The sequence below is a fragment of the Protopterus annectens genome, chromosome 9.part0 (assembly GCF_019279795.1).
Source record: "Protopterus annectens isolate FY-2018-M chromosome 9.part0, PAN1.0, whole genome shotgun sequence".
NCBI classification, from domain to species: Eukaryota; Metazoa; Chordata; order Ceratodontiformes; family Protopteridae; genus Protopterus; species Protopterus annectens.
This window is the reverse complement of record NC_056743.1, coordinates 738,934,120-738,957,539: the sequence shown is the minus strand read 5'-3', so window position 1 is coordinate 738,957,539 and position 23,420 is coordinate 738,934,120. Positions and strand designations below refer to the sequence as shown.

The 23,420-nt window shown below is 40.3% G+C and overlaps 1 protein-coding gene across 1 annotated transcript in view; it reads right to left on the bottom strand.

The window, feature by feature from the left end:
- The window catches only part of PPFIA3 (PTPRF interacting protein alpha 3), a 2,479,399-nt gene that overhangs the window by 521,733 nt on the left and 1,934,246 nt on the right, over positions 1–23,420 (bottom strand). The window contains exon 11 of the mRNA XM_044083361.1: positions 15,234–15,365. Coding sequence (XP_043939296.1) covers positions 15,234–15,365 — 132 coding nt within the window. The remainder of the gene's footprint in view (positions 1–15,233; positions 15,366–23,420) is intronic.

Genomic DNA, 23,420 nt, shown 5'->3' with positions numbered 1-23,420 from the left:
CTCACTATTTACTAACTAGATAGCTTCATCCTAACTCTGCCTCAGTAGTGCAATATGCAATGATACCACTATTACATGTGCCTCCCCCACCCTACTTGAGCTAAAAACCATAACCCAGAAAAGCTTTTCCTTAGCAGAAGCATGGTTCACGAACATAAAACTTATTCTCAATCCCCAAAAAAAAAAACTCATTCTCTTTAGCCCTGGTAGATCCCCTCCACTAAATAACGATTTTACCATAACATCTAAAGATAACATACAAATCACCCCAACACACACACACACAAAACTATTAGGCGTTGAAATTGATAATAATCTAAAATTTGACATACACATAGCCCAAACAATTAAGAAAGTTAACAAAAAGTTTGGTCTCCTATACAGGAACAGTCAGTTCATCACTAAACCTACCAAAGCCACCTTAGCAAGGACTCACCTCTTATCCATTCTCCTTTATGCCTCCCCTATCTTAACTAACCTTCACCACACTGAACTAACAAATTGGAATCCTACTACAACAAAATTGCCAAGTTTGCTACCGATGCGTCTCAGAGATCCCATCACTGTCTACCCCTCAAGCAACTTAACTGGCTAGAGTTACCCCAACTACTCCTACTCAACCAACTCTCAATAGCTCATAAGCTCTATTACTTTCCCAACAAAACCCCTGCACTTCAGAATCTGATTAACCCCTACACCACCACTAGAACCTTAAGATCTAGTTCTCAGAACCACATAAATGTCATCAAACTTAAAAATAAAGCTGGTAAATCTCTCTCTGCCTGCTCCATTGCCAGAACTTAGAATTCACTTCCAAGCCACTTAACTTCTACCACCTCTACTTCTCAATTTAAAAAGCTTCTCAAAACCCACTACAATAATAACTGGCATTGCTCATGTTACTCCCCAGGCTAGGCCACACCACTGCACTGATGCTAGGATTCTGCTAAGGATCAAATGGTTGCTCCCAAGTCCCACTTGTAAAAATATTTACATGGGTATTGGCTTACTACCAGAAATTTAGACATTGTTAATCTCTGCTATCTATGCTCAAATATATTCTTAATATTTATGACTCTGTTTTCTTCTTTGGTACTATTTCTGTCGCCTTGGAACTGTAGTAGTGTTGGGAGCTTTTCTCCCAGGCCTAGCTATGTTGAAATGTAATGTATTTTTAATGTATTCTTAACATGTATTGTACTATGTTTCCTTATATTAGACTTTTATCTCCTTTAACTGTATTAATGTTTGGAGCTTTTCTCCCCAGGCCTCCGCTGAAAATGGACCTGTGTCCAGTCGGACTTTCCCGGTAAATACATGTAAAATAAAATAAAAATAAAAATAAATGATAACCTGGGGCTTACTAACTCTTAGGATGGTTTGCAGGACTTCAGAAAGACCCTGCTTTTGGGGTGTATCCAAGATGATCTCATGCATATCTGCAGTCTCTTGCATAGAGTCATTTTGGTACTGCAGCATGTGGGCTTTGAAGTAAAGAGATCTGATATCCACAGTGGCAGAACTGTTTGTTGATTGGTAACATGAATTAGCCGGTGCCACCTCTGAACTTCTGGCTGCATCTACGAAGATCACCCACCAGATTAATCAATGGACTTTCTCTCTTAAATTCCTTTTCTACCAGTCTAAAAGCAGTCTGGCTTCCTGGGTGCCACTGTGTCTGGAAATCGGCATACAGCAGTGAATTCAGTACAAGTCTGCTAAAACAGAGATGTCTGCATCCTGTTGTCATGAAGGGGCACTGGCATTTGGGGTCACAACAGAAAAGGACATTGGAGCTGGGGTCTGGCAAATCTGCACCTCTATGGGGCCGGCTGATGCCTCAGATCCTCACACAAGTGACTGGGTTGCAAAAATCTCATACCCTGAGATTTTGCCTGCTACCTTCTTATCTGCTCTTTTGCAAGTTTTGAACCACTGCTCCTGCTTGTTGGTCCAACTCTATCTCCAAAACAGGGACTGCTACACCTTAAAGTAAAGCAAGAAGTTGTTTATGTTCTAGTAAAACACCCCCAGTTAATGCTCTTCAGAGAAAGGTCTTTTATTAAATTAAGTACAACACACACAAACTTTATGAAAAGTCCCAAAGCAGTAAAGGCACTAAAGGTGAAATTGTTTTGGTGATATCTGTCACACACACAGTTGTCGGTGACCCTTCCTGACTACACCATTGTCCATGGAAAGATCCCCAAGTCACAATCAAAAAAGACCTTAAAGGAAAAATATCAATACAATAGGTACTTATTATGGGCCTACATTAATTCATCGAGATATGTATTCATTGAATACACATTCAATGGAGGTTAAACAGTGAAATTCATTACAGCAAAGCACAAAATTTTTCCCATGGTTAGGAACCTCTCTCGCTCTAGCAATCCGGAACCCACACCCCCCCTAACTATATATACCAGCTCCAAAATCAAACTACGGTGGGGAAAAGGGCAAAGTTGTGGTGATGCTCCAGTGGTTTTTAACCCTGGGAAAAATTCTGTGCTTCTCTGTAATGAATTTTGCTGTTTAGCCATTGATGAATACGTATTCCACGAATACATATTTCGATGAACTAATCTAATATAAATTCATTTATTACAGCTGTAATAAATTCATTTATTACAGCTGCAAATGTCACCAGGACATTATCAAATACTGACTTCTGAATGGTCATGCATCAAAACACAACTGAAGATCATGCAGGCACTTCCCCTTTACACTGTGCATCCTACTGACATCTACAGCAAGAGAGGGGGTGGTCTTGCAGGGAGAATACCCGCAAGCTCTGAAAGTTAGGCCAAATGGCTGAATGTCCACCTGCAGCACACTTTTCACATAATATTTATTTACTTGTCATTTGTTGACCGGGAAAGTCCTCCTAGGACAGAGCCAATTTTCGGCGGAGGCCTGGGGAGAAACGCTCCAGATGCATGTCTTTGGAATGACTGATACTGCAGCAGTGATCCCTATGAAGAATATCAATGGCTTATTTCACCTTAAGGGCTATTAGCTTACCCTAACAAATATCAGTATTTCTATTAACTAGGCTGCTCTCCTTACTTAAAGTCAGTTGTCTATGCAAATTAATGGTGCTACACTGCACATGGAAAAATTTGAGCAGTATTTGACCAGCCAGTACATCTTCAGAGAGTGTGCAAACAGAATGAAGCAGTTGCCAATGCAAACTATATGCCCACTTCCCTTAACAAATTTCCACAGTCAGAGATAAAATGATGGTGACTTGCCCAAATTGGGAAGACATCAGTGTTTTTGCTTGCCATATGCAACCTAGCATGTTATTAAAATGAGTGGATGCAGTCCGAGATAACAGGAAATATTAATATCAACTATTAGGTCATCTGTATGTTTTCAACAGCCCTAAGGATATGTTACACATTATAAAACAAGAGCACAGTGTGAAAGTAATCTGCTACTAGTAACACATGGGTTTAAAAGCATGCATGCTGCTTTATCTTCTTCACCATCCTCTTGCCCTGACCAAGTGACATTCATGCCCTCATATCAGAAACCTCAAGAGCAGGACACAGAAATGTGCTGAACTGGTGATTAATGATGCTACATTCACCGAGTCTGGCAAAATAGTGAACCTGTAAGCGGACAAATTCATTTCCAACTTTACCCCCTTCTCCCCTCTAACCAGCCCCCCCAAAATACCCTCAAACATAACCCCCCCTCAACTATAACTTAAGAGCATGTGAGCATGAGCATTGCTAAAGCCAAGAAAGTACAGTTGTGTACCTACCATAAATGTAGATGTTCGAGTGCATTCACTGTTGCAGTCATTACACTTGGGTTATCCTGCTGGCAGGCTACCCGCAGTCGGCCAGACTTCCAAAGTCTAGGTCCGGCGTCGTTTGCCGTCACCTCTTCCCTGACGTCAGTGCGCCAGAGGTATAAAAGATGCAGCCGACGCCATTTTCTTCAGTTTTTCTTGCCCCAGATGTCAGGTGCCCCAAATAGGTAGGCTGAAAAATATAGCAAAAAGAAGTGCATACACAAAAATAACATTTCCTTCATCTACAAGCAAATACACCAAAAAAGGCTGTATAGGGTAGAGAAGTACAGATAAGACCCACCAAAAGAAAGGGGAATGGTGGGAGGGTAACCTGGACTGCAACAGTGAATGCACTCGAACATCTACATTTATGGTAGGTACACAACTGTACTATGTTCATCGTGTTTCACTGTTGCAGTCATTACACTTGGGTTGAATCCCAAAGCTGAGGTTGGGTGGCTGGGCCTAAATAGGATTAGGAGAGGCTACAAGGCCCTGCAGAACTGCAGTGGCAAAGCCTGCTCTGAATTTAGAGTAGAGAGGTAAGTGGTAGTGCTTGGTGAAAGTGTGCACTGAACTCCAGGTTGCAGCCTCTAAAATGTCTTTGGTTAGTACTCCTCTGAGGAAGGCTGCTGCTCTGGTTGAATGTGGCCTAATGCCCTTAGGCACCTGCTTGCCATGTTGTGAATAGCAGAAATAAATGCAGTGTCCTATCCACTTTGAAATAGTCTGCTTTGAGATAGGCTTTCCTTGTGACCCTGCAGCATAAGCTACAAACAGTTGCTCAGTTTTTCTGAAAGCTTTTGTTTTGTCCAAATAGAAGCGTAGCTGTCTGTGTATGTCCAAAGCATGCAGAAGTCTCTCCCTTTATTCTGGGGATTTGGATAAAATGTTGGCAAATTAATGGTTTGGTTAAAAGCCACACTGGATACTACTTTTGGCATAAATATTGGGTTTGTCCTTAGAGAAACCCTGTCCTGATGAAAAGTAATGAAAGGTTCCACTGCCATCAATGCCTGTAACTCTGAGACTCTTCTTGCTGAAGTTATTGCTAGGAGCAGAACAGTTTTCCATGATAAGAATTTTATATCAGCTGTATTGGCTGGCTCAAAAGGAGGCAGTGTGAGCTTTTCTAAAACAAAACTGAGGTAGGTTTCGGTGCTCTTCTTGGGGGGGTCTTATGTTTTTTGCCCCTCTGAGGTACTGCCTTAGTAGTGGATGAGAGAAAATTGGAGGTTCCATATTCTAATGAGCTGAAATGTCAGAGGCATGGATCTTAACTGATGAGAAGGATAGGCCTTTGTCCAGAATCTCAGTCAGGTATTGTAAAATCTGAGGTATATTTGGAACAAGTGGTTCGAGTCCTTGTGCCTGGTTCCAAGCACAGAATCTCTTCCATTTTTCTGCACAAGATTTCCTAGTGCTGGGCCTCCTGACTTCTAAAATGACATCCATAACAGCTTTAGAGAGAGGTGTGGTCTGAGTGGCTATATTATCTGCCATGCAGCCAGATTTAAGGTTCTGAGTTGACTGTGCCAAATCTGATTGTTTTGTTGAGTCAGAAGATGAGGAATTTGAGGTAAAGGAAAGGCTGGGCCTTGAGACAAGCTCTTTAGGATTGGTTACCGGATTGGGTACCAGTGCTGGCGTGGCCAGTCTGGGGCAATCAGGATCATCTTTGGCCTCTCTTGTCTGACTTTTAGGAGTACCTTGGTAAGAAGAGGCAGTGGAGGGAAGGCATAAACTGTCAGGGATTTCTAGCTGAATGATAGAGCATCCACTTTCCATGCTTGAGAGTGATGAGTTCTTGTGCAGAATTTCTGTAGTTGGCAATTGTGAGGGGAGGCAAAAAGATCTATGTCTGGGTGTCCCCATTTCCTTGTTATCATGCTGAACACCTGTGGATTTAGTTTCCATTTGTGTGGATCCATGGGATTTCTGCTTAGTTCGTCTGCCAGTGTATTTTTTGTTCCTGGAAGGAATTGTGCCTGCAGATGTACTTGACAGGTCAGTGCTGTGTTCCACAAAGTCATGGCTTGCCTGCATAGGGGGTAGGAATGTGTGCCCCCTTGCTTGTTTATGTACCACATAACAGTGGTATTGTCTGTCTTTATTAATAGTTGTCCTGGATGTAGTTGGTCCTTGAAAGCTGTCAGGGCATTCTGTACAGCTAGCATCTCTTTTTGATTGATGTGAAGATGCATTTGTTCCTTGGGCCATGTGCCCTGAATACATTTTCCTGCCATATGTGCCCCCCAGGCGTAATCCGATGCATCCATTGTTATTGTCTGTCTGGCTGTGGGTAAGGTGAAAGGCTGTCCCTTGTTGTGGTGACAGGCCTGGGCCCACCATCGAAACTCCTGTTGTAGGCAGGGAATTAAAGTTATGATTGTTTCCAGGCTGTGACAATGTTGAGTCCAAACACTTTTTAGATACCATTGTAGTTTCCTCATATGCAGTCTTGCATATGGAATTAGTAGAATGCAGATCGCCATGAAGCCCAGGGCCTGCAGAATTTTTATTGCAGGGAGCTGGGTCTTTGTTGCCATCATTTGAAAGTAACGAGTCAGTTGCCTTTGTTTGTCTGGCGTGAGATAAGCCATCTGGGCAGTTGTATTTAAGCTTGCACCCAGGAATATTATCTCTTGAGAGGGCACTAGTTTTGATCTCTTTTTGTTTACTGTGTACCCTAGACAAATTAGTAATCTTTTTACAAATGCCAGATGCTTTAGAAGAATGTCCTTGCTCTCTGCTTGAATAAGGCAGTCGTCCAAGTAGGGATATATTTGAATTCCTTTTTGTCTGCAGAATGCAATTACTGGTGCCAGGCATTTTGTGAAGACCCTGGGTGCAGTAGATAAGCCAAAGGGCAGTGCAGAGAATTGGTAATGCATTGAGCCAGCTATGATTCTGAGGTATCTTCTGCAAGACTGTCTGATTGGGACATGCAGGTATGCCTCCTTGAGGTCCAAATAAACTAGCCAAGCCTTCTTGCCCAGCATGGGTAGAAGTTGCTGTAGTGTTAACATTTTGAATTTTGGAACATCCAGGAAAGTATTTAGGATTGACAAGTCCAGTATTGGTCTCCAGGCTTTGTCCTTTCTGGGTACTAGGAAAAGTCTTGAGTAAAATCCTTGTTCCTGTTCTTGCTGTGGTACTCGTTGAATAGCTCCCATGTCCATGAGAGCAGCAATTTGTTTTTGTGCCTCTGCCCATTGGTTTTGTGGCAGGTCCGGCATACCTTTTGATTTTGGAGGGGTGTGAAAGTGGAACCTGTAACCCTGAGAAACAATATTCATTACCCATTTGTCCTGGGTGATTATGTGCCAATTTTTTGAGAAAAGTGCTAGCTTGCCCCCTAGGGGTGCTGCCAAAAGATAAGTGCTTGGCATTTGTAGAGGGAAGTCAATGGAACTGTTTCCTATAAGGTTGTGATTTGTCCTCTCCTCCTTTGGGGGCTGAAGCACCCCATTGTTTTGGTCTGTAGGAGCCTTGGGGCTGAGATCTGCCTCTTGTGCGTCTGTATCTGCCTCTTTGTGGCCTGTCTGATACCGGAAAGGACCAATTGTTTGAAGGCCAGTTTCTGCTAAACCTAGGTGGTTGAACCTGTAAGAAATCATTTACTGTCTGCATTGATTTTGCTTTATCCTCCATCTTCTTTGACACTTCTTCTGCCTTAACACCAAACAAAGTATCATGCTGTAATGGAGCATCCAATAATTTTATTTTAACATGTTCAGGTAAACTTTGTTCTTTCAACCAAGCATGCCTACGAATGACAGAGCCTGTAACTGCGGCTCTACAAGAAGCCTCTAATGAATCAAAACCACATTGAAGAGTATGCTTTGCTTTACCACTTGTTCAACTGCATGCAATAAATCCAGCATTTCCTTACTGTCAGGACTTTCAGAGTTTGTAACCATTTTCTGTTTAACAAGGACATGAGGTACTGTTGATATTTAAGCATGTGAAACTGGCAATTTAAAGCCCTTACAGCTAAAGTAGCCGAAGTGTAAACTTTTTCCCCCATCTATCCAGAGTTCTGGAATCCCTATCCGAGGGGACAGGATTTTTAGCAGTGGAAGCCTTAACCCCTTTAGGACCCTGAGAAATTGTTTCTGGGTCTGCAGCAGGGTTTTTGTAAAGAAATTTATGAGAGTCAGGAACCCTGTAGTATCTGTCTGGCTTGTCTGGTGCAGGGGGTAAAGAATCAGGAGACAGACTGGATTCAGAGAAAACATCATCAACAATATCAAGCACAGGGGAATAGCCAGGGGCCTGTGTTGAGGCAATAAAAGAAAATCTCTGAGTCTTTTCTTGGATTCCGAGTAATCCTGGCTCTCCCAATGGAAATGCTCCTCCCTCATGGTGTGCACGGTTTCCCCAAAAGAATAATCCTCAGGCAGAGAGGCTGAGGGTATAGACTCTTCTGCATCAGAGTCCTCATAGGGAGGGAGAGAATATCCCTGATCAGAAGAGGAGAGGAAATAGAATCCTAGTCAGAGGAATCATAGTCAGTGTCTTGCCTAGGCCTTTTGGCAGGAGGGGGATGGGAACCCCTGATTAAAGTAATTGGGTCCTCGGCCATTTTAAGCATCTGTTTCTTTGGCATGGATGACTGTTCAGGAGAATGCTGTACTTGTTTTCTTGTCTTAAATGGTGTTTTTTTGACTTTGCCTTGGCTGCTGTAGTGGACTTAATAGTAAGCTGTGAAGGTCTGAAAACACCCTCAGAAGTCGATGCCTGCTCAGTGGCACTGGACCCATCTGAGGGAATAGTTTCCACAGGCCCAATACCTTGAGTTTCCACAGGCCTCGGTGTCTCCACTTGGCTGTCAGTTATGGCCTGTGGCTCTGAGGTAGCAGGTGTCAGGGGCTGCGAAAGCGCCTCACTGAGAACCGGAGACTGGCCTAGAAGAGACTTCATCGTCGGTTTTGGACCTCGGATACCTATCTTTTTCTTTGTCTTTGCGTTTTTTATAAATTCCAGTCGTCGGTTGTTCCGACGGCATTATGTAATTAAACCTTCGGCCAAAATAATGTAAAGCAAAATCAAACCGACGTTTAATAGTGCGTTTGTTGAATCTAGCACAAAACCAACAACTAGTAACATCGTGGTCAGGGCCTAGGCAAGGAATACAGTAAGAGTGAAAGTCCTTATGAGGTATTTGCTTCCCGCAAGAAATACAATTATTAACTTTCACTGACATCGGTCTGCAGCAAGAAAAAGTTTCCCCAACGGGGTACTTAGCTTTATTGAAGACTTCGGTTCTGAAACTCTTTTCGAAAATATCAGAAGTCGGCCGACCGGCACTTGCAAACTGCTTTTACTTCGGGCACCGCGCAGCAAGAAAGACTGAAAAAAATGGCGTCAACTGCATCTTTTATACCCCTGGCGCACTGACGTCAGGGAAGAGGTGACAGTAACCGACGCCGGACCTAGAATTTGGAACTCTGGCCGACTGCGGGTAGCCTGCCAGCAGGATAACCCAAGTGTAATGACTGCAACAGTGAAACACAATGAACATCAACAGCCTCAATGGGCCCCAGTAACATCCTGGGATGCTTCCTGAACAGTTTAAAATACAACTAATCTGGAGTCATTATTTAAATATAGTCTTAAAACAGGCTTTGTGCCATGTGCAGTCATTTTCCTTCATAAAGGAGGCCCATAAAAGATTGTGGAAACTACAGATCCATTAGTTTGACTAGTCTAATTTACAAAGCCATGGAAAGAATTATCATAGAAATTATCAAGACGGACATAGGAGATCTCCAAACACTGGATCCATCCCAGTTTGACTTGTCAAAGAGCATCATGTTTACTGAATCTGGTGGACTTCTTTGGAAACGTTAATAAGGCACTGAATGAGGAAAAGAAAACTATTCATACTGCCTATCTAGATATGGGAAAGCATTTGATGCAGTACTCCACTCCAGCATTGTCAACAAACTTATTGAGCTAGGTATAAATCCCTTTATAACATGCTGGATAGCTAGGTGGCTCACTGATAGGACCCAGGAGGTTAAAATTGGTGAGGCCACCTCAGCAAAGAGGCCAGTCACTAGTAGAGTCCCCAAGGTCTCTGTGCTAGGCCTACTCCTCTTTGGCATCTACTTCTCAGATGTCAATACCAATGCCAAAGGCCTCTGGCTAACCAAGTTTACAAATTATTATAAACTGGGAGCAGTCATTGAATCCCCCAATATGAGAACACTATTCAGGAAGGTCTAACATGGACAAATGCTTGGTGTAAAGCTACGGCTTAAAACTCAATATCAAGAAATGCATTATAGTACCTTCTGTAAAGTTGGCCACCCTGGATAACTACATCATTAATGACACACCCTTAAAAGTCAATCTATTAGGGGTCAGGGAACTCATGTAGATAGTAACCTAGCCTTCAAACAATATGTGTCCAAGGCAGTAATAAAATATTTCTATGTTGTTCAACTTATAAGCAAGGACATGGTATCTAGGCCCTGAGAGGTCAACATACCACTGTACTTGGCCCTCATCAGACCCATCATACAGTATAATGTCCCCTTTGGTATGTACCTGGTCAGACACATGCAGCAAATAGAACATTCACAAAGGCTCCTTACAAAAAGAATACAGCGAGTAAATACAATGTCCTGCACTGGTCACCTCAAAGCCCTGTCTCTTTACTCAGTATCATACAGACGTCTGAGAGGTCATCTTTGTCGGGCATGCAAGGCATCCCTGGATCCCGTTTTAATTAGCCTTTTTCACATCTGCAAAACTAACAGCATCAGAACTACTAGATTAAGAGATTTAAATTTTGCTTGTGACACAAACAGAGCATGCTGGACAGACAGATATGTTTCTCAGAGAATTCCCATTCTCTGGAACAGGCTCTCCTATCCATTTGAAGCAGAGTTCCTCCCTATCCTTATTTAAGTGCAACTTGGACCTATGGATGGGTGATCAGAAATTCACCCCGGTCTGGTGCCTATGTCTCTAATGGACAGAGTAGTCAGCAAATCACCCCTAAATAAATCAAATATGTGGGTCATATTTGGGTTGCATGGTTAGGCCTAGTACATATCTATAAACCTATGAATTTGTTGATCCTCCAGCCTACCACTTCCCCTCAGCTCTGTGGAAGGTAAGGGCAGCTACCTTTTACAAAGTACAGTTGTGAAAGTTGGACTTACCCATAACAGTAGATTTATTTATTTATTTATTTAACATTTGTTAACCGGGAAAGTCCACTTGGAACAAAGCCAATTTTCAGCGGAGGCCCAGGGAGAAAGGCTCCAGACACATGTCTTTGTAACGTGGGAGGAAACCGGAGCACCTGGAGGAAACCCACATGAACGTGGGGAGGACATGCAGACTCCACACAGAAGGCACCCCAGCCAAGAATCGAACCGGAGAACCTCTTGCTGTGAGGCAACAACGCTACCGCTGCACCACTGCGCCGTCCAATGATGTTCATATTCTTCACTGCTGTGGTAGCATATGGATTCTAGCCTGCTAATGATACAGAAACCAGCCAGGTTCCAAAGGCTTTCATCTGCTCCTAGACTGTCACTCTGGCTGCTTATAGACTGAACCCATTTTGAAGGGAGATTTATAAACAGCCAGAATGAACAAAACTCTTCAGTACGTTCTTGCCCCCTCATGCAGATGCAGCTCTGAGGCTTCTCAAGAACAACAGTCAGCCACAGACTACCTGTCACACAGATAAGAACACTTTGGGGAACCCTTCCAGTGTATCTAAGAAAATGCTAATGCATGAGTTCTTGCTTCAGCTCAGGCTCAGTCAATGACTTAGCCAATGTTTGGTGACTCTGCAGTGGCTGCTGCTGGTTCCTCAGATGCCTTACTGATTTCCTTGACTCCCTCTGGTGTAGCCTTGCTGGCCATTAAGGACCAAAGGACTGGGGTCAGACATGTCCTCTTTGGCTGTTTCAGCGTCCAATGTGGGCATGGGAGAACAATATATTTAGGTATGGGAGACACCCTGGGAGCTCTTGTCATGGGCTGGCAGAGCTACTGGGGGACATAAGAGGAGGTTGGATTTCCACATTAGCCACATGTAGATCATGCTATGGAGACTCACTGAGTCATATCCCTGCCCAGTGCTGGCTCCACCTTCTTAGTCAGGATCCACTGGTGACAGATTCCAGGATGACAAGTAATCTCCCACTGGGTCTGAGCTGCCAAAGTTTGCATCATCAAACACTCAGTCCTATCCCCAAACCCAGTGTTCCATTCCTTTTCTGACAATGCCCTCCCCTGTATATTGTATAATCTTCCCCCTCACCATTGTCATCTCTCTGTTTGTCTGATGCCTCCTTGATCATTGTGCTCCCCCTCCCTCACTGTTACCCCACACCCTGTCAGTGATGTGCATCTCTCCATGCAAATGAACGTCCTCCTCCTACCCACCTCTTACTTACCGGACTTCATTCCCCACCTTTCCCTTCTCAAAAAATAAATAAACAAACAGCTAAATAAAAGGGCACCTATACTCCCAACAATACTCAATATCCCAGATAGCTGACATGAATGGCCTCAGTTAATTTGGCATACAATACGTAGTTGTCTGACAAATTATTGAGGATTTCAGCCAATAAATAATTACAAATATTTATTTGTAATTCACCAGGACCACTGAGCTAAGAAGTTGAGAGTCATACTCCTATCCCACTTCCATCCTGCTCATTCCTTACTTGCTCACTTTGTGTTCTACTCTCTGCTTGCTTACTCTTTTTATCTCTATCCTATACTCCCACTTCCAACCTTTAATCTGGTCAAAAATGAGATAAATACCACACACATGCCCAAAAAGGACAACTCAAAATTATCTGGCTGTGGTCATATGTTGTACATCAGTTGCAGAGAGCATGGTCAATGTCAAGACGAATGACAGTTCTCATGGCAAAAATGAAGAAACATTCTTGTGATACACTAACAATACTGCCATCAATCATGCAAATAAGCTGGGCATCAAAGAACATCACTACGCAATTATGAAATCAGGTAAATTTAATACTTTCACTGTAATGGATTTCATGGCTCACTGCAGTCATTGAGTGATGTGTAGTTTGTCAGTACACTGAATACAGGGCTCTAATCTCTTTGTATTGTTGCACAATATTTACTTCAACTCACAACTGCATTCAGTTCCTCTACGATGTCTTTTTTTTCTAACAACTTTCTTATGACAACTTCCACGGCATACCTGTCTACTGCTCTGGTTCAGAGAATATGACTGACAAAGGCGTGGGATCGAATCCAGGTATATTTCTCTTTTCTTTCTATTTTTCCATTCCCCTAAAATGTACTATACTGACACATTCCTTATGAATTATTCTACTGCATGCCTGATGAATGTTCTGGTTCAGGAACTATGAGTGCCAAAAGAATGGGTTCATATCCAATCAAGTGTATTTCTCTTTTTTTGCTATCATGTGCTCCACTAACTTGAAATGGAACAGTCCTATCATTTTGTATATTCTGTAAGGCAGTTTGGCACTTTCTAACCAAATGTCTCTATGAATTTGTATATCATTGCTGAGCTATGAAGTTGACAGATATACTCTTACCCCAACCTTCATCCTGCTCATTACTTACTGGAATTGTGTTCTACCTTCTGCTTGCTTCCCCTTATCATATCTGTACTGTACCATCCATTTCCAACTTTTAACCTGGTCAAAAATAGATAAATACAATACAAACATGCCCATTAGGTAATTATAAAGCAGACATAATTTTTCTGTGGTCATAAGTTGCACAAGAGGTCACAGAGAGCATCTCTGATGCACATGTACAACAAATGAGAAATGTCACTCCTTGTTATATGGCAAAAATACAGCCCAATCTTTCCCATGTGCAATGATCTTACCATAAGTCATACAAATAAGCTAAGTGCCTCTATATATCACCATGCCAATCTGAAATAAAGTAAAGCTAATGTCTTTATTTTAACTGCTTCAATGGCTCAGTGTACTCATGAATTGATATGAACAGTATCAATGCAGTGGGTGGTGGTTTGAATCCCATGGGGGTTGTATGTTGTATTACAACATTCAGTTTGCAGTCTGTAAATGTGTTACATTTCCATTATATGTGCAGCATTTTATCACCTCTTTTAGTATGACTGCTTCAGCGGCTCGCCTTGCTAATGCACTGGTTCAGAAAATATCACTAGGAAAGGCATGGGTTCAAATTCCCAGTGACCTATCTTTCTTTTACTTCCATCAGTCTGCAAATGTGCTACATTTCCCTGATGTGTGTGTTTTATGACCCTTTTCTGTCTGACTGCTTAAGTGACTCCTCTTGCTGGAGAATATACTGCCAAAGGAAACTGAACTGATGCGTCAACTCCACTGAGGGTGTCATATTTTAATTTTTTAAATGACATTCACATTACAGTACAGGTCCACTGCCCACACTTTGATGTTGTCATGACCAGTACAAGCCAGTAAATTACACTATTTAGCTGCATCTCCCCTCCATTGTCTAACTTTTACATTACTCTACATTCAGGTGTTAAAACATCACCTTCTTCATTAAATTAAAACAACAATGTGGGAATCCATTGTGCTTTACAGCCCTGCTTAGGTGGGCAGCTCCCTTTGCATTTTTCTGTTAATCTCTGCATTTTTTCTTGCTGTAGTGAAACCTTCACTCTGCCATTTGCCATCCCTAACATTTTTCCTTTCATGGAACATTTTTGTATGCAGATATTGCTGTACATTATATCAACACATTTTAACATCGTTTTCCTTGTTCTGCGCAGACTGGCGATGACTACCAGAGGTTTTTGTGCACATTTAGTGTTTACCTTGACTACTCGTACTATAATCTGGCTGCTAGGTGTTCTCATAAAATCTGGTCCATAGGTTTGTACTGCAGCCCATGGCAAGGAGCTACTTGTTTCACTTGATGCCTTTGCTGCATTTACAGGTAATAAGGACCGAGGCTCACTCTGCATACAATGCACATAGTGCTGACTTGGCAGCAATTGTTGACATGGCATTTATGAGTTATGGAACAGACTTGCAACAACATTAAATCAAAATGTGGGCAATACTGTAATTACTAAACTAAAACAGGGCAATACAATATAAAAACAAACTTCATGAGTAGGCTAAGTCACAAGACCAAGAGCTAAGTATCCTTATATACTTCAGTAGATTTTATAATGCACATCCTAGAGCAAATAACTGCAATTATAAAATGGATCTAAGTAGGGTTTTGGGAAAAATAACAAGAAATAAAATCAGATCATATATACAGAGAGTTGTAACACACAGTAAGCTGATTAGGGCATTCAGATCGAATTGCTATAATTTTCTTGTCAGGTAATACAAATTTGGAACAGTTTAGTGTCTAATACCACTAAACATTTTCTGAAAATAAATGCCTCACTACTGTGATCAAATGAAGCTACCTTTTCCTCCAGGGCAGCCATCCTCTCCTTTAAATGTAGCTGCAATCTCTCATTGGACTCTGAAAGTAATTTGTCTACAGTATCTGACAGCCGCTTATTGTGCTCATCATTCATTTTTTCTCGTTGCCGTGCCTGCACATAAAAAAGAAAAGAAAAAGACAAGAAATATGGTAAGTAATTAAACTCTTGATTTACATGAAGTTTATAGTGAAGTAGACCAAAAACTGAACATTCTAATTTTCCTCTCACACTCTCTCACACACTTGTTGACCTCAGAAGTAAATGGAAGAAATACAAGACCTTAAAGCCTGTCCACATTTAAATAACAATCTGATTTCATATCCAGCCTTTATTTTAAAATTCAAAACCCATTTCCATGTTACTTTCTTGAGTTACTGATTTTTTTTCAGTTTTCAGAGTGTATTTAAGCCATAACTTGATAAGCAGGGGAAATACCTGCTACAGAAAATCTGGAAGAAACTACAATGCAACTGTGGGCCAGCAATCAAGGAGCCTCAATCCTCAGCAATGACACTGGTGAGGGCTGTTCACTTACAACAAAAATAAATGCACACAGTATTTCCAGATGCAGCTCTCTGCACCAAGCACAGTTTCCCTTAAGAACACACAGGTAACACACCCCAGTCCTAGGGCTGGGTTTCCCTCTCTCTTACCAGGCCACCAAATAAGACTCCACACTGACCACAGCTGTAGAGTTGAGTCCTTAGCAAAGTGTTCCAAGCCAAGTCCTCCACCACCTATCTGTGAAACCAGTGTTCTATGTCCCTGCTCCAGGTAGCTGACACAATTTCATTTTCACCCCCCCCTCCACACACACACACCTGGGAAAGGCTGGCACAGATTTACACCAACTCTGCCACTTCTGCCCAGACTATAAGGTAGGTACTGCCACCCGAACCTCCAAAGCCAGCTACTCAAAGGCTCTTACAAGGGTACCCAATTACACTGAGTAAAATTAATACCAATACAAATACAAATGGTAGTGTTTGACTAATGCAGCAAGGCTTTCAGGAGTGGCCAGAGTGTTATCAAAGAGATACAAGCACTCTCAAAGGTTAAAATATTCTCTAAAAGACCAGCCACAATGAAAAGTTTAACTATATTTAATAATAAATAATAAAAGAACATGAAAATAGTAAACATCTTTTTATAATAAACACCAGAGTTTCAATCACAGGAAATACTAAAAATAACACCAATGGAAAGAGTCACACAGGTAAAGAAAAACAATAATCAACTAATTTCACAATATTTTCCTGACTGAACTAGAGAATTACTGTCCCACAGTTCACTTACTAGAGCAAGACAGGATGAACTGGGTGAGTGGTCTTCCTACTTGTCAGGTTTCACAAACATATTGCTCTGAGATTTCTCTTTCATCTAGTATTAAAACATAATTTTAGTGCTGGATTACAGAATGACATCTGGTCACCTGACTTCTAGTTCTCACACTACCCCCTTTACTAGAAACTGAACCAGAATATTACAGACATGTGTTACTATACACACAGAGAGAGCTTTGCTAAGATATGTTATAGCATCTGGAAGCTATAAAACCATTTCAAAAACTTCCACCCTTCCAGGGTAGCAATTAGTTCATCCCTTCAGGACAATACAGTAGGATTCTTAGTCCTGGTTTTCACAGACATTTTGTATCTGGCTGCAATAAGAACTGTAAGATACAATACTTATAGCCTAAACCAAGTAATTTAATTTCAGACTATTTTTCAAAGTTAGCAGCAAATCCACTGTGCAGAACAGAGAGATACCACATAAAAGTTTGAATGCTATATCTATAAAACTACATACAGTTCCAAATACAGTTATGTGCTTTTGACCAAAAAACAATGGCCTTCATCAGAACACCTTTTTCAGCAGTTACAGTCTCCTAAATTTGTCCCAGCAAACAGGGAGTGCTGAGAGACTGGTGTAAGATTCAGGCAGCTGCATCCAGCTGTCCTCAAAGTGTTTTTTTCTCTGGAGGATCAATGCCATTTTTTGATGCAGAACAGACTAAGGAGGAAATAAAGTTTATCAAACAAAAAGTGAATAAGCAAGCAAAAGAGGACTCTGCTTCTCATTCTTCTGATGGTGAGATTTACAGAGAGACTTTGCCAGTGAAACCTTTTACATTGTTCCAAAGGAAAATGCTTGAGAGAGAGAAAAAAAGCAGAGGAGTCGACTAGAGAATCAGCAGTACCTTGGACTTGAACCATAGTCTGGTATTGGGAGATGGAGATCTACAGGAAGACAACCAGCAACTCTGAAATTATTGAATAAATGGAAGACTAAGGCATCTTACCATACTTGTGAAATATAGTTTTGCAAGAAAAAGTGACTGAAAAACACTGGACTTCTGTTGACACTGTTAAACTTGTGTGTGGTCTGTAAAGCATATACCCCACTTTATATCATTAATGTTTAGAAAGTTATAAAAAGAGGGGAAACTAAGTAAAACAATTTTTGTTCTTAGCATTATTTAGAAAATATTTTGCATGTTACATACAGTGAAATAGTTTTGTGTAGTTTATAGTCAGGGCTATTTTAAATGTGGGGGAGCCTTTTCAGTGAATGCTGTATGTATTAAAGATATTAAATAAACAAGTACTTTTTTAGTTGCAAGACATATATATGTTGTACTACACGACAAGAGAAAACAGGCTAGACAAAAGCAAGTTTAATATTCATATGCTGTGATCTTGGACTGCTGGGGTTGGGCTGGGATATAAAAGTGAACTGATCATGTTATATACAGAATTAGGATATTTTCCCTTTTTATTTTATAAGGATGGATGTCTAGATTACTACCCTTGGCTTAAGTTTTTAAAAAGGTGTTTTTGTAAGCATGAAGGCTTTAAAAATAAGAAAAAATGATGAAAGCCATGAAAATGCTAAGCTTCTTATAACTGCAAAGATATTAGCTTGTTTGTTTTCCACTGGCAAATGTTCAGTGAACTCAAGATGTCTGCAGCTGGGGGTAGCTGTGCATTCTTTTCTGAGTGAAATTTATAAAGACTCACTGCTGAGCACATTTCATAGAGGCAAGCTGTCTGCGGGTGCAAGTAGTTAAACTTGAGAATTCTGAGCATTCTTTGCTGAGGGAAATGAAAAATTTAAAGGTACAACGGCAAGCAGTTCAGTGAAAAAAATGAAGTTTGAAATTATGGGAAATGATTAAGAGGCAACAACCTCCCTAGCAGCCTTAATACATTAATGAGGTTAATAACAGTGTACAATTTAATTTTATTTAAAGATTGCCAGTACACTTTTTCTTAATGTTTTCTGAAAGCATGCAAGCTGTTTTTCATATCTTGGAGGGAAACAGAGAGAAGAAAGAACAAACACTAGTCAGTGTAAGTGGGAACACAGTCTATAGCACGTGCTTTAGCATGGATAACCTTAATTTTAGGTTAGATGATGCCTGTAGGTGCAGACGTCAATTTGAGGCAAGTTTCCCTTTTACACAAACTTCATATTTTGAAGATGTACATAGATTTGTGTGTTTGTTCCATATTAATAGGGGGTAGGGGTGTTTTGTATTTAGTTTTTTGTATGAGGGTTTTCATTAAAACAAAATGTCTTGAAAAATGTGACACAGATTCAAATGGAGATGAGAAGAAAGAACTGTACAAAAGATCAGCTTGCCAAACATTAGTAAACGCATGTAACTCAAAAGCTAGAAATACGCATTCAAAAAAACTGCCATGTATAATAGGTGAGAACAATACCTTTTTTATAATAATGTTTTTTCCTGAAGTTCTTTATACACCAATGGAACATTCAGGTTTGATGTTTGCTGAATTGGTTCGGGAGGGAGAGTTAAAATTAGCTAATCGCGATCCTTGGTTCAAGGAGTTAAAAAGACTGATGGTAAAAGAAGTAAAGTTATTTTTGATACCAGGCTTATGGAGAATTATTTAAGTTTAAATATGACACCTAGGGGCCTGAAGGTTGATGAGCTCCTTGCATTCGAGTTTGGTGAAGAAGTGTTGGATCTGTTGGAAGAGTGGAAACAAGTAACCAAGCAATGTTTGTTAAGCTGGATAAAAATACTGGTGAAGTGAACATGAGAGTACACCAGAAAGTACAGCAGCAGATCTCCCAGTTGCAGGATGGTCTGTTAAAATAAATCTCCATTTCTTCTTTTTCCATCAAAATGACAGACATCAAAATTGAGCTGTTCAAAGTGGAAAATGAGGTGATTGACCGCAAAAAGAAGAAATTAAATTGTGACATTAATGATTTTAAGAACAATCTTGTTTTCTCTTGGCAATGGAGACCAAGAGGTGGGTGGTCCCAAATGAGAAATGTGGAGAGTCGGTCTCGTAATGTATGTGATTCATCTGTATCATCAACGGAAACATCCTGAACAGGAAAAGCATCTCTTTTGAGTGTGTGGACACAGAAGAAGAAAACGCTGGCAAAAACGAAAGAGAACAGCAAGCAGGGGTTCAACAAATTAGTAAGGGGAGAGGTGGTGGGAAGTACAAGGGTCATAATAAAAGGAATTAATGTTGGTGATTTTGCAGCTTCTGATATTAATGAGTTTAGTGTGGACTTATTTGCAGAGACTGCATCCTCAGCCACACATGGAAGTAAGTGACAGATATGAACACTGTTAACCTATCTGACTTTAATATATCTTTAACAGTCTGGAAAATACTAAAGTGCAGATGTCAATATATATATATTAAAGGGCAGTAAGTTTGTGCCCACAAAAATTCCATCTCTGGTGGATGTGGTGTTTGATGCCAGACGGTTTTGCGAAAATGATATTTAACAGCTTATTTTTATTTTCAAGATAAGCATGACAATAATAATACTGTTGACATGGATTCTGATGATTTATTAGATTTGTATGTGTATGAAAATGATTTTTTTTTATTTTGATGAAAATTAAGTTGATGGTTATGATGGTAACAATGTTGATGAAGTGTTTCAAACAGGCTATGGGAGGTTGGCTGTTCCTATCATGCCTTATGTGAGTTGTTTCATGCCCCCCAAGAGGTTTTCAGTGTTAATTAATTCTGAAAATCTCTTCTGTAAAAAAAAAAAATTGATTGTGAATATTTTCAATTTATAAAATCTACCAAAACTTTCAATTTAAGTAAACAAGAATGGTTAACTTTGAAGGAAATTAAGATGATGAATGATCACTATGTGTTTTTGCAAGTGGACAAAGGTGGGAATTGGGTTATGTATAGAGTGCAGTATAATAAAATGTTATATGATTTGCTGTTGAAGGAAAAGTATGTGAAATTAGCATATAACCCCATTACTGAATACAATGAAAAGCTTGTAGAAATTTTGAAATGGGGTAAGGGATCAGATTTTTTTGTTTTCACAGGATGTTAAAAATTTATTTGTTCAACATCCGAGAGATCCCTCTTTTCCTGCCATACCCAAGGTGCATAAAAATCTTAAGGAGCCTCCTGGTAGGCCGTTAGTATATGGGTGTGGATCCTATTTTGAAAATGTGGGCATCTTTTTAGACAGTTTTTTGAAGAAGTATTTCAGCACCATTCCTTCACATATAAAGTATACCAATAAATTTTGTACCATGCTTAAAGCTATGCATTGACAGAGAGAATATTACTAGGATACTATAAATATTAAAGCTTTATACACTAATATTAAGAGGAAGATGGGGTTTGGAACTGGTTGAGAAAATGTTGGGGGAAGGGCCTCGTACTTCTTTTGGGTGAAGTTGTTGGAGTTAGCTTTAACACACAATTATTTTACTTTTAACAAGAACATTTTCTTACAAAAATAAGGCATGGCAACGGAGGGTTAATTTTGCCCCTTCATATGCTATTATTTTTATGTCCTACTTTGAGAGTTTATTTATGTACCCCACAGATTTTTTTTCTAAATTTGTGGTAAAGCATCAACATTACATTGATGACCTTATTTTTATTTGTAAGGGAGAGTTGAAACATTTTGGTGGGTTCATCGAGTTATTGAATAGTAATCCATTTGGCTTGGAATTTACGTTAATTGTCAATAGGTGTTCTATACAATACTTACACATTGAACTGTATATAGATGGTAATACCAGAGTTCAGTTTAGACCCTACAAAAAAATCAACGGCAGTTAATTTTTTTTACATGCCAGTAGTCCCCCCCACCTGTTAGACTCCCTACTTTATGGAGGGTTTAAACATGTTTATGACGACACTTCAAAGAATTTGATAGAAAAGGAATTTGCAGAAATAACTGAAAAGCTATTAAATAGGGGATTCTCTGAAATGGTGATCTGAATAGCCCCATTGCTAATCACTTATTGTACTATAGGGAACTGATTAGCAATGAGGCTATTCAGATTTTTCTAATATCATCCAGATCTTCTAATATACGAACCTTAACCATACATTTGGTTTAGCCTACATACCATTTAGTGGGAACACATTTACATCCCACTAAATAAACAACCCCATAGGAACAGCAGTTGAATTTATCTGCCACAATACATTTCCTGCTATTAATCTTAGTATCAGTAACATTTTTGACCCCTTTGCATACTTTACATCTTCCACAAACAAACGTACCCACCTGCTTAACTCGCCTCCTCACTTGTATAGAATTCATGATTCCTCTTAAATTTTGAATCTTCCCTTTCTTAGGGAACAAACCACCCACTACTTCATCATAGCATACCACTGGCCATACATTTTCTACTATGTGCTTCATCACATCTGAAAATGGGTAAGGACGATAGCCTTTTTTTTTTAACCACAAATGGAGGGCAGGGGTAATTTTACACATAAACTGTTGGCATTAGAATGTAGGCTCATACTAAATTTCAGGACTTTAACACTGAGAAGACTGAGGGGCGGCCGCGGTGGTGCAGCAGTTAGCGTTGCCACCTCACAGCAAGAGGTTCTCTGGTTCGATTATTGGCTGGGGTGCCTTCTGTGTGGAGTCTGCATGTCCTCCCTGTGGTCATGTGTGTTTCCTCTGGGTGCTCTGGTTTCCTCCCACATCGCAAAGACATGCAGTAGGTGGACTGGATACTCTAAATTGGCCCTAGGTGTGAGTGTGTGCATGTGTGTACCTTCTGTGGAAGGTTGGGTGCCAGGCTGGCAACTCGACCGTGTAAAACTCCACTGCCAATCATGAGCAGACAGATGATCCGCTGTGCTGACCCCTAACCGGCAAACGCCGAAAGAAGAAGAAGAAAACATTGAGAGGACTGAATTTGGATATTAACTTGAACTACTGATGGGTCATGTTTTTTATTACTTTGAGTTATTAAAGGTTGTGAGCACTTTAACATTTTGTATTTAGAAAATTGATTAATTGATTGATCTTGCTGCTGTATTTATGTGACTGCCTGGTGCAAATGAAAGTTATTCCTTTGAAGGCACTTTGCCAAGGTACCAAAATGCCAGTAAAGTTTGCAGTTTTGTTCACGGCTCCATTCTTTGTGTATTTTTTGTTGGACATTGTCATGTGTTGTCACTAAGTGGGAACACAGTCTGTACAATGCACTTTAGCATGAGTAACCTTAATTTCAGGTCAGACAATGCCTGTAGGTGTAGATGTCAATTTGGGGCAAGTTTCCCTTTTACAGAGTTAAACTTCATATTTTGAAGATGTACATAGTTCTGTGTGTTTGTTCCATGTTAATAGGGGATAGTGGTGTTTTGTATTTATTTTGTTTGTGGGTTTTCATTAAAACAAAATGTCTTGAAAAATGTGGCATAGGTTCAAATGGAGATGAGAAGAAACAACTGTACAAAAGATCAGCTTACCAGACATTATTAAATGCATGTAACACAAAAGCTGAAAATATGCATTCAAAAAAACTGTCATGTATAATAGATGAGAACAGTACCTTTTTATAATAATGGCTATGCTATCCATATTACCCTGGAATGTGAATGGCCTTATAGGTATAGATAAAAATGAAAGAGTAATGAATTACATTAAGAAATGCAGAGTGCAAATAATGCTGCAGAAAACACATCAGGAAAGAAATGAGCATGGAAATTTTACAGCGAGATAGGGACAGAATTTAAGAATATAAGGGACAGAGGAAAAGAGGAGTAATTATACCAATTGCTAGAGGGGCTCCAATAGTGATGGATGATGGAAAAGGGACACAAATGGTAGATTTGTGGTATTAAGGAGCTACTGGCTAGGGAGGAGGATTACAATGGCATG